The following is a 13003-nucleotide window of genomic DNA, read 5'->3' as shown; positions in this document are numbered from 1 at the left end:
CCTGCAACCCCAATAGATTACAACTCCATGAAGGCAGGGCTGTGTTTCTTTCTGCTTAACATGTTGGCTTCAGAGACTAATAAAGTATATAATATGAGTAAGGCATTTAAAAAATCTGTCGAATGAATGAGTAGAAAAACTGGGTTTCAATTTCTACATCTCTAAAATACGTATCTGTAAATTGGGGAAATAGTAGATGCTCATAAATCCTTTTGCTTACTAAAGGGATTTTTTAATAAATCAAATAATATAACATACTGTGAGAAGTGTTTTATACATTCTAAATCATTCATTATCCATTAGCAAAATACATATTATTAAGATGGTAACTCATCATATACATTTTTCAAGTGAATTTAAGTCAGTGAAGCTAATTGAAATGAATGAATCCAGCACTGAGAGAATCTGAAAGTGTTATGCTTTCTTAAAAATGTATTTATGATGATAATGACGATGAGAAAATGATCACTGGTGGCATTTATTGAATGCTTTCAAAAGTACTTTATTTCACATGACAACCCTCTAAGGTAGGTAGCACTATTACCTCTGTATTATAGAAGAGGAAAATTGTTCAATGCCATTTAATAAAAAATGGCAAAGCAGTAATATCTGATTTCAAAGCCTAGGTCATCACCTAGGAAATTTGGAAGCAACTCAAGAAATTCTCCAAAGGTGCACAAAGGCAAGAAACATATCTTTGGTTTTACGGAATCCCATTTCTCTGTGTCAGTATCTCACCTTGGCTTTTCCTTCATGGAGAACATTGAAGCTTTCACAATTTTCCTTTCCTATCCATACTCATCCACATGTCCCTTCATATTTTCCTTCCTTCCTACCTAAGAGTAAGAGGTTACTTTCTACCTTTCCTGAGGTAAAATTTCTACTTGCATGCTTGTTCCTTGCTGTTGGCTGTAGACGCTATCCCAATTGGCTATTTCATCCATCCCTCTGTTTTCTGGTCTTTCTTTCCTGCCTCCTTCCCCTTAGCTTGTAAACATGCTTGAACAAACCCAAAACCTCAAAATCTTTTCCTGGCGTCTTCTAACTTTGGCTCTCTTCTTATCTTTAATAGCAATCCTATTCTAAGAAGCACCATTTATTTCACTCTGTTTCCTATTCAGGAAATGACTTCCAACTTCACTATTAAAACTACTTTTGTTAAGATCATCAGTGATCTCCCTATTTCAGAATCCAAGGATGTAATTTTTAGTCCTATTCTACTTAATACTTATCCTAGGCCTTGAAAAATATTTTTCATGAGTTCTATAACACCACCACTTTCTGTTCTTCTCAAACCTCTTGACCACTTTTACATTTCTTTTTCTGGCTTCTCTTGCTTTGCACTCCCCTTAAATGTTTCTGCTCCCCAGAGCTCCACCTCTTTCCCCTTTCTATTTTACATCTATATATTAAAACACAGTCCCTGTTTTGCCTCATTTTTTCTGTGGCTTCAATCACTGCATTAAATCCAATAACTCCCATATCTGTTTTTCGAATATTGATTCTGCTATTAAACTTCAGATTTCTATATACATCCCCTGCAGAGTGTCCCAGAGATTTTTTTTTAAACTCAACATGTCCAAAATAGAATGCTCCATCTTTCTCTACCCAAATTTGTTCTTTCTTCTGTAATTACTTCTTGGTTAATGTGATAATTATCTAGCATTTACCCAAATCAGAAAGATCAGAATGTTTTCCTCATCTCTTCTTTCTTACTTTCTTTTGAAATGTCACTCAAATCTGCTCTCTGGATCTCTACTGTCACTTAGTTCAGGTTGACAACATTTTTTAAATGGACGACTGCAATACCTGCTATCTAATATCCTTGCTCTCGCTTTTTTCTCTCTTCACTCCATTCTTCACTTTGATGCCAAAATTACCTTTGTATAGCATAAAATTGATTATAAGACTCCCATTATTAATGGTATTCCACAAGTTTCAGGAACAGGTCCATACCACCTAGCCTGCTTCATGAAGCACAATGCCATCTAAACCAAACCATTCTTTTAACATTGTCTCCTGATACAATTCCTTCCTAATATTATATTCAGGTACTCATTAATTCCTGCAATTCCATGACCACAAACATACTAATCTTTCTTCCTGCTACTCCATTTCCCCTCTCCTCTGCTCAGGAACTCCTATTAAGATTTCAAGTCAGAATTCAATTCCTTTGTGAATCTTTCCTTATCTTCTCAAAAAAGAATAGTCTTTTCTCTCCTTTGGGCTAATATGGCACTTTCTACTTATTTTGATTATACTGTAAAGCACATTGTGCAAAATCTTTAGCTTAAGTCTCTCTCTCTAAACTGTTTCCTTGAAACAGTCATTATGGATTGTTCTTTTATATCTTTATTCAATGTTACCAATTTCCCTGGACATACATTTTAGCTCAATAAATAAATGGAAAAGATACACCATCATCTATCATTTAATTATTCAGTCAAATATGGAAGATTTAACCGTGCCACGATTCCATTAGGCCAATTACATTACTAGTCAAGATTGGCTTTAGCATAAATTAATCTGTACAATAAAGAATACAGGGCTTTTCACTCATCCTCCCAAAAAGAGAGTATCTACAGCTGCAAGCAAGACATTTCCATCTATTAGAGCCCAAGGGCTCTAAGCCCCCTCCCAATCAGAAGTAGAGTGGGCATCATCATCCCCAGATCCTCAAGACTGAGGAATTAACAACTAAGGGGGAATGCAACTATGGACTAATGTATACTTATTTTAGTAATGTAAGAAATTATTACATTGATATAAAGGGCATGGTCACCAAACATTCTAAAAGGAGGGAGAGAGAAGAACAGGTGTAACATGGGGGCATTTGGGGGACATTGGAATTATTCTGCATGACACTGCAATGATGGATACAAGCCATTATATATTTTGTCAAAACCTATAAAATTGTGCAGTGCAAAGTGTAAACCATAAAGTAAACTATAGTCCATGGTTAGTAACAATACTTCAATGTGTTCATAAATTGAAACAAATATACTACACTAATGAAAGATGTTAATGGGGGAAAGTGTGGGGGGGGGAGTGGGGTATATGGGAATCCCCTATATATTCACAAAACATTTATGCAATCTAAAGCTTCTTTAAAAATAGAATTAAAAAAAAAAGAATATAGTATTTTGATGCAAATACTTTTGTGAAATATTTTTCCAATGAAACTGATTTGGAGGCTAAGGCACTGCCTGTAAGCATTGCTTTTCTTCCTGCAAATCAATAATTCTGTATTGTGGGGGCATGGCGAATCCTGGTACCTTGTCAATTTTTTAAAGTTTCTAATGTAATCCTCTGATGCCAAGTTAGTGTTGCTATTTTTAAATGAATGTTCTCCTTGAACTGCTTTTTAATTCCTTGGGTAATTTTTGCTTGCTATTGGCAGATGAATAGTTGTGTGTGTTCATCAGGGTTCAGGTAAATATTAATAGCAACCATCTGCCAAGAACCACAGACTGTAGCCCTTGGTCTCTGTTGCTCTGACAGGACTACCTTCCCTAATGGGCGTATCAGTACCTCGTGAGAATACTGCTGGCACTTGGTAGTGCAAATATTAACACCCCATAGCTCATAGTAGGCAAATTATTATAAATCTCAATGTCTCTTTCTAAAATTAAACTAACAAATGTTTCACAACAACGCAAAGTGTTGGTGGGGGAAGGTGATGTACGAGACCCCTGAATGATGTTATATATGTTTATTTTGTAGGTTCACAATCCGTACTATAGATTTATTGTTCATGCATGTTTGTGCATGAATGATACTTCAATAAAAAATATATTTTAAACATTAAACTAAAAGGAGGAAGTGCATCTTCTGACTGTATTAAGTAAACAGCAATACTAAAAACTGGCCAATCTGGAAATGGAACACATCTCTTATCAAGCGGTTAAGACATTTAAAAGACAGACTATTCAAAGGAGAAATAAATAGATCTCAGGAGACCTTACTCTGACAACTTGCTTTACAAGCACATACTGTTCACTCTCAGCAAAGTCAGCTTTTGAATTTATAGGAGTTGAAAGGTTCATTTTTGGGAACAACTAGTCCTCAAATTTTTTAATAGTTCAGTTAAACTAAGAGTGGGAGTCAAGGATGAGTACAAGTGAAATGCTCCAACTTTTTCAGTGGCCTTATCTGGTGTGTGATAAGAAACTATGCAGTATGCAAATAATCCAAGATACTACTGAGTTGCCTGAATGAAGATTAATTAAGAGCACTCAACTTTGAAACTAGCCACCATAATTTCTAAATATTTAATTACTGAGAAAAAAAGAAATTACATATTGAAGTACAAACATCTGAATTGGATATATAACTAAGTAGTGATTTTTAATATTAACAATATAACTGTTTTAAGACTGTTGATCTATTTAATATGTAAATATACTAGAGAGTTTATATAGGAAGGCTGAAGCCCATAATGAAAATGATTACAAGCCCAGAATGCAAGACGACTTGGATTTGAATCCCAGCTCTCATCTTACTAGTGCATAGTGGACAACTCAACCTCTGTAAGCCTCAATTTCTTCTCTCTGTAATAGTAATTTGCTTCATGGGGTTATTGTGCATATTAAAATGAGATAATACTTATGGACACTAAGCAATAATTCGATATGCATACTTAAAACCTTAAAATCAAATAGATTTTCAGGATATGTTTAGGGAGAGGAGGCTCACTCTGACCAGAACTAAGGTATCAGGGAACAGAGAATACTGAAGTTCATTCAGTTAGCTCACTAATTTTATGAATAGATTAAGGGGTGTTGCAATCTTCATTCTGATAGAGACTTTTCTCAGAAATGCTCCATTTACTTTACAAAATTATTAGTTGACACATTTAAATATCTAAATATTGACCAAAATTATCTTAGTGAAAGAATAAGTTGCAAGAGGAGTAACAGTTGTCCCTTTAGAAGCTTTAGAAAGTTATACCATAGATAATAATGAGTTATAGCTATTATAGAGATTCATATACTCATCCATGTCATAGCATGTACCAGCATTCATATCTTTTTATTGTTGAATAATAATGTATGGCTATAACAAATTTTACTCATTCATTAACTGATGGGAATTTGGGTTGTTTCTACCTTTTGGCTATTATAAATAATGCTGCTATGAGCATTCATATACAAGTTTTTGAGTAGACACATTTTCATTTTTCTTGGGTATGTACCTAAGAGTGGAATTGCTGGGTAGTATGGCAACTCTATTTTAAATATTTTAAGGAAACACCAAAATGTTTTCGAGAGTGGATGCATTATTTTATATACTCACCTGCAATGAATGAAGTGTACAATTTCTCCACATTCTTACCAACACTTTTTAGTATCTGTCTTTTTTATTATAACCCTCTTGTGTGTGAAATAGCATTTCACTGAGGTTTTCATTTATATTTCCTTAATGACTAAGGATTTTGATCAGCTTTTCTTGTGCTTATTGGCCATTTATATATTAATTTTGGAAAAATGCCCATTCAGATCCATTGTCCAGTTTTAAATTAGATTATCTTTTAAATACTGAGTTATAAAAGCTTTTTATATATTCCTTATACAATTTCCTTATCAGATATACAAGTTGAAAATAATTTCTTCTATTCTGAGTTATCTTCATGTTTTGAACCAACTTTCTATTAGGTAGTCATTTTGAGAATGATAAAATAATTATGTTAATACTTCAAGTCTTACTTAACAAATGAACCCCCTAGAATTTAACAAATTCATAACAGCAGATTTTGATTATTCTTCAATATCAGAAAGAATTTCAGTATTCAATAAGGGTAGCACTAAGATGGAATTGAGAATTTCTTTTCCAAGAGTCTTTAAATACCAGCATTACAAACTGTGAACGATCCCACTGAAACCATCAAGTGGTAATTGATTTTCTTAGTATATCATTACTTCATTAATTCATTCAAGTGTGAAAGTGATGAGTGATATAAAACAGATAATGCCTTCAAGTAACTTATAACTTAAATGCCAAAATAAGATGTAAATAATCAAAATTTATTTTAGAAAGTGACTGAGTCAACACTGTGGAACTGCTTAGTCAAGATCTTACTAAGGTCTTGGGATATAGGGACAGTAAGATAAACCATTTGGGTTTAAGGAGCTCTCAGTCTATGTTGAAGAAAACACACATATTTTATATGCTACTTGTAAGCACAATGCAATACAATGTAATTCATAAAACAATAGAGCACTGAAGTAGGCAGAAGTGGTCAATTCTACCTGGAAAGGTCAGGGAACTCTACACAGAAGAAATCTCATAAAAATAAAAGCTCCAAGTTCAAATAACAAAAAAAATTATATATACCTAGGAAGAAGTGAGCATCTGGGAACTTATTAATTTATGGAAGACTCCATAAAATAGCAATATCTTCAATGTGAGAGGCACGAAGAATGAAGAACTCTAAGATGATTTGTAAGTTTTCAACTTAAATGACTAAGAGAAAACTAGGGACTCTTACAAATAATAGAAAAGAACCATCTCACCCTTTCTCACCACAGAAGTTTCATAAAGGACACTCATTTTTAAATGCACCTTAAAACATCAGTTTGAATAGCTCCTTTGCATAATTCCCTCCTCCCACCTTTATCTTTCCCTCAGAAACTTGAGAGAAGATACAGAGCTGAGCTTGGTTTCACAATTATTCCCCGGCTCTAGAGACTGCAGACTTTCTTCATGGCATTAGGGAGGTGTTGCTTTCAAACCAGACTTAAAATACCTCTTGGCTTTGAGCACATAAGGAAGCCAAAAAAGAGCTGCTTCTCTAGAACCAGAGCCAGCTACCACACTGGTTCCCATGTGTTCTTAACAATAAGGAATCATTACCCCACTCTATTTTATTCTGAGGGCTGAGCTGGAGAAAATGTACAATATAGGCTTTTTAAAAAATTCTTATCATCATGATCATCATCATATTACTTGTGCATCTATTATAAACAACATTTTTCTTACACTTTGCATAACTGAGCAGTAAAATACATGGTCCCAAATTTCATGGCCTTTTGAGATAGGGAAGGCACAGAATTTTATTTTTACTAATTTAATTTTTTTTCTTTTCTGTAAAAGCAACTAGACATTTTCATGTGAGAAGCCATTTTTGACCATTGTTAGACCTCAAATTCATTACAAAAGACAAAAAAAGAGAATTTAGAATTGTCTAAAATTAATATCTATAACTTATATTTATCTAAAATTAACATCTTTAGCTACTGATATCCAGAGTAGCTATTGAATTAATTTATATAGGCATGTCTATACATATGTTTGTATATACATGTAATTATATAGTCATGTATATACATACGTGTGTGTGTGTGTGTGTGTGTGTGTGTGTGTGTGTGTGTATCTTCAAAAAAGTTATTTTCAGCCAGTATTATCAGGTTTTTTATGCAATTCTTACCTGGAAGTCAAAAGCCCAAGTGCCTCCAAAGGGTGAGAAAATTTCCAAGTTCTCAAAATTGCATGCATTTCTGAAACAGTCCTTTCATCCCAGCCAGGGGCACTACCCAGGACCAAAGGAAGGGAGCAGTTTTCAGTATTGCAGTAGAAGCGATAAAACCATAAGTATCTTCTCTTTTCTTCAGAAAGTCTGAAAAACCAGATTGGAAACTGTAATTTACTGGAGTTTGCTGCACTGACAAAAGTTTCCGTAAGCACACAGGACAAACCATACTCTGGGTCTTAGAATTTTATTTTACTTTATTTTGGAAAAAAAGTCCTTTATCTTCTTGGGGCAGTTTGATAGGTTCTTTCATCAACTTGTTTCCCACTAACTTTATTCTTTTATACAAAGAAAGAAAAACCACCTTCAGTTCAGATAATTGACATTCATTTTTCCTGCCTCTTAATCAAGGTCACTTTTTAAGAAAATGTTAAAATTTGTTAAAATATTTTGGTTGGCAAAATCTGTCTCCTCTAGGGCATACCAAGTTTATCTGAACTCTGCAACACATGCTATTAAAAATAGATAATCGACTGTTTACCCTCTTACTTTAATTCAGACCCAGGTGGGCCTGTGGGGAAATGGCATACTTCAATGATGATAATCCCTTATTTTAAATCAAGACTCTTGAAAGTTCAGAAAATTCTTTGCTTTAAACATCAAAAACAACGAACTCAATATATCTCTGGATTCTGGCTTTAAACTCTGAGCTCATCGGAAGTTTGGGGTTAAAATTCCAGTGAATAGGGGGTGTGTAAATGCTCTAAGTATTTCTCCATAGAGAGTTGTCCCAAACAGAAGCTTGAAATCTAGGAATTGGGCCATTCACTGGCTGGCACTTTGCCATGTTTTGCTTGCGCTCCAGGAGCAGCATTCAGAACTACAGTTCAACTGGAGGACAGACAGCACTGCTCCAATGATAGCTGACAGGACAATGACAGCTTTAAAACTCTGTCTCCTCCAAACTAACCTTCTCTTACTCAGCCTGTATCAGCTGAAACTCCTGAGAAAGGTAATGAGAAATATTAAAGTCTCTTAAAGGTCAGTGTTTCTCTATAATTTTTTGAAACTATGTTCCCCTGCAAAATGAAAAGATTAGATCACAGATGATTTTAAAAGTATATTTAGATTCCTTTCGTATGTTTTGTCACCATATATATACCTCCACAACCAGAAAGCCCTCAGAAGAAAAAATTCCACAGCAAAAAATTACTAAAGCAAATTTTCTCCTGATGAAATTTCTCCCCCAGTTTTGAAGAATGCTTTTTCGTCTTTTAATTTTTTTCAATGAAGTAAAATTTACTTAGAAGGAAATACATAAAATTCAGTTAAATAATTTTGGCAAATGTGTATACCCAGTAAAAACTACTTCCTATCAAGATATAAAATAGTTTTCTCATGCCTCTTCTCAGTCAATCCTCACCAAACTCTGACCAGAGGCAGGCACTGAGAGATTTATTGACTCTAAATTAATATTACTTATATTTAGAACTTCATATAAATGGAATCATAAATACTCTTTCACGTTTGGCTTCTTTCATATTTGGCTTCTTTCACACAGTATAATGTTTTTGAAATCATCCACATTGTTAAGTATGTCAATAGTTCATCCCTTCTTACTAATGAATAGTCTTCATTTGTATAAAGATACCACAATTTGTCTTTTCATTCTATTATTTGATGACCATTTGTGGTGCTTCCTGTTTGGGGATATTATGAATAAAGCTGCTGTGAACGTTTATGTGCAAGTTTTTGGATAGGTGCATTTTTCATTTCTCTTAGGAGAAGAATGACTGGAACCTAGGAGGAGAATGACTGGATAGCATGCAAGGTGTGTACTTACCTTTTGAGGGAATTGTCTAAATGTTTTCCAAAATGGCTTTGAAATTGTACATTACTCAAAACAACATGAACATTACAACTGCACCACATTCTTGCCAGCACTTGATGTGCCTGTCTTTAATTGGAAATATTATAATGGATGTATAGTGATATATAACAGTAGTTTAATTTGCATTTATCTGATGTGGAGACTGGTCATGTGCTTATTGCTTTTATCTTCCTTTTTGAAGTATCTGATTATGTTTGATTATCTTTTTAGTCATTTATAAGATTTTTTTATATATTCTAGATACAAAAATTGAGTTATATAAATGTTTTCCTCATATTTCCTTTCAGTTAGCTCACCTATTCATTTCTTCAATGCTGCCTTTTGATGGATACTTTTAAATAATGACTGAGTCCAATTTATATTTTTAAAAATACCTATTCTTTTTTTTTTTGTCTAAGAAAACTTTGTCCTAATGTCGAATTTTAGAAGTTTTCTTCTGAAAGCTTTACAGTTTTAGATATCCTACCTAGGATGATGATCCATCTTGATTTACTTTTATGTGTGGTATGACACAGGCATTAAATTTCTTTTTTTTTTTTATTATCAGGAAATCTTTTTGCTCAAAATACCTTTTCTTATTTAGAGCTTTGGAAACTTTGTCAAAAATACATTGAACAAGTGAGGATTGTGGGATGATGGCAGTAGAGTGCTCCAGAATTCAGTCCTTCCACAAGAAAAACCATTAAATGGGCAGGAACTGTCTGAAACAACTATTTTGAAACTTCAGAAGTCAGGAGACTCTGCAGCATCCAGGGTAGCACATGAGATCGAGACTAGTATATTAAAGAACAGTAAATTGTTCTCACCACGTGGTGGCGACTGGTGTCCATCCCCTACTCTCATGGGAGTCTGCCCCAGAGCCCAGGCCCTGGCTAGCTTACTGGTGACAGAAACGGATGTAAGAATCCTCTTCCCAAGACCAGGAGTGGGCATGGCTGATCACTGATCCTAACTGTTGATTCGTGGCTTTGGCTTGTTTGGCACACACGTCTGAGAACAGCCATTGTGGCAGCCCCCCCAGAACAAAGGTGGTGGAGGAGACGTAAAAATGCTTCGCTTCCCCAGGGCTGTTGGGGGCAGTTAGTTGAAAGGTTTCATTTGCTGCCCAGGCCAAAAAAGCTCAGAAACTGTGGAAGAATCTCCTGCTGCCCTTCCTCATCCCCTCCCCAAGGCCCTGTGAAGACCATCTACACTCCCTTCATGGGTCCCAGGCCTCTATTGTCTTGGAAGGACTGACTTGGGAAACTCTTCTCCAGGGTGGCCCCATCCCAAATTTGCCCTCCAAGTGAAAGCAGATTGAGAAAAGGAATGGAATGCAACAAATTACTGAGGGCCTGATGCAAAGGGTTGACTGCTTTAAACACTCTGGAGAGGGAGGTCTGTCTCCTGGGAAACAGAGGCGGCACTCAAACTTGTGTAAACAAGGGAAGCCCAAAATAACTAAAAAGCACACACCCAGGACAAGACACAGGACAAGGAAAGAAAGGAAGGACCCTGCACTCTGCAGTTGCCTTGGGCAGACCTTCCCAATAGGAGGGCTGGGGCCCAAGAAAATCTCTGTTCTTATCACTCACAAAATCAACAGATAGACATCTCAGGTGATAAATCCCAGAATCAACATTTTAAAATAATAAAATGTTCAGTGTCGGAGAAAAGAGTACAACACAAACAAAACCAGGAAATGATGACCCACCCAAAGGAGAAGGATAGAACCCCAGAAAACACTAACAAAGAAGATCAGAGTGTAGATGTAAGGAAAAAAGCCTGTAAAGAAACAATCTTAAAAATACTTGAGGAGATGAAGAAAAATATACAGAAAGACTTGAAGGGTATCACAAAAACAATAAACGAACAATGAACTCTTAGTAAAGAGACAGAATTTTTAAAAAAGAACCAAAGATAAGTAACTACTAGAGATGAAGACCACAATAACTGTAATGAAAAATTTCCAGAAGGGTTAAAGAGAAGATCAGAGTTGGCAGAAGAAAAAAATCAGCAGACTTGAAGACAATACAATTGAAATGAGCAGACTGAGGAGCAGAAAGAAATATGAATTAATAAAGTTAGAATAGCCTAAAACATTTCTGGGATACCATCAAACAAATCATTATGGGAGTCCTAGAAAGACAAGAATGAGAGAAAGGGATAGAGGGAATAGTCAAAGAAATAACAACAAAGAGCTTCCCAAAAGATGTCAATATGCACATCTAGGAACTTCAGAGAACACAGGCTAAACAATAAGAAAAATATACTCTGTCATAAACTGATCACACTATCAAATGCAAAGGACAAGGAGAAAGCTCTTAAAGCTGCAAGTGAAAAGCAAGTGTTATGTGCAAAGGAGTCCAATTAAATTGAGTGCCAATTTTGCATCAAAAACCATGGAGTCAAAAGGGCAGCAGGTTGAAATACCTAAAGTGCTGAAAGAAAACACCTTCCAACCAAAAATTTTATTTCTGGCAAGGCTCTCTTTCAAAAATGAGGGCGAGATTAACACATTCCCAGATAACAAAACCTGAAGGAGTTCAAGACCATTAGATCTGCCCTACAAGAAATGCTAAAGGGTGTTGTTCAGACTGAAAGGAAAGGACACTATACAGTGGGCCAAAATGGCATACTAAGAAAAAGGTCTCTGGTAAAGGTACTATTTGAGTTTCCCATAACTATCAGTATTATTGTATTGTATTTTTGTATGTGTTAATAATTCCACCTCCTACTTCCTAACAGGTGCCAAAATGCAAATACATAAAAACAATAATTCTATGATTGAATATACAATCTACAAAGATATAAGTGGTAAAATGTGCAAATAAAAAGGTCTGGGGATGGAAAAGTATAGAAAAATATATGTGTATGCTGTTGAAGTCAAGTTGGCATCCAAGCAAATAAGATTGCTACATATTTAGAATGTTCAATATTAATACCATAGTAACCACAAGGAAAATATATGAAAAATACATCTAGATAGAAAAGAGAAGGCACCAAATATGATACAACACAAAAAAATCTAAATAAATATAAAAGTAGGTATCAACAGAAGAATTGAGGGAAAAAAAAAGTATAAGATTTACAAAAATAAAAGAGCAGAAATGGCAGAAAAAAGTCCTGCAGCATGACTAATGACATTAATGCAAATTGATTTAAACCTCCCCACCTAAAGGCAGAAATTGGCAGAATGTATAAAAAATCATGTCCTAACTATAACTTCACGCTGTCTGCAAGAGGCTCACATTAAACAGGTTGAAAGTGAAAGGATGGAAAAACATATTCTACGTGTTTTAGTTTGCCAAAGGGCTGCTGATGCAAAGCACCATATATGGGTTGGTCTTTATAAAAGGGATTTATTTGGGGTAACAACTTATAGTTCCAAGGCCTTGAGAAGTCCAAATCAGGGCGCTGTAAGAGGTGCTTTCTCACCAAAGTCAGTTACCACATGGCAAAGCAAGACGGCTACCGATCTCTGCCAAGGTCTCTCCTTTCTGTAGGCAAACCTGGCATAGGCCTTGCCTCTTACCAGGCTTCCTCTCTGTCTCTATGGCCTTAGCTATTTGAACTTCTCAGGGGCTTCTCTCTTTGCAGCTCAGCAGTAGGTGAAACCTCTCTCACACGGCAAGATCAAATATGGCATCTTCCTTTTTTCCTGT

General features: G+C 35.3%; 1 protein-coding gene across 3 annotated transcripts in view; it reads right to left on the bottom strand.

Moving 5' to 3' along the window:
- Positions 1 to 13003, bottom strand: part of PIK3C2G (phosphatidylinositol-4-phosphate 3-kinase catalytic subunit type 2 gamma) — a 646925-nt gene that overhangs the window by 238882 nt on the left and 395040 nt on the right. For all 3 annotated transcript variants that reach the window (XM_058282853.2, XM_071210197.1, XM_071210198.1), the window contains one exon: positions 7427 to 7615. In XM_058282853.2, coding sequence (XP_058138836.1) covers positions 7427 to 7615 — 189 coding nt within the window. The remainder of the gene's footprint in view (positions 1 to 7426; positions 7616 to 13003) is intronic.

This window comes from Dasypus novemcinctus, chromosome 20 (genome assembly GCF_030445035.2).
Source record: "Dasypus novemcinctus isolate mDasNov1 chromosome 20, mDasNov1.1.hap2, whole genome shotgun sequence".
In the NCBI taxonomy this organism is placed as follows: domain Eukaryota; kingdom Metazoa; phylum Chordata; class Mammalia; order Cingulata; family Dasypodidae; genus Dasypus; species Dasypus novemcinctus.
This window is presented reverse-complemented; position numbering and strand designations above follow the sequence as displayed.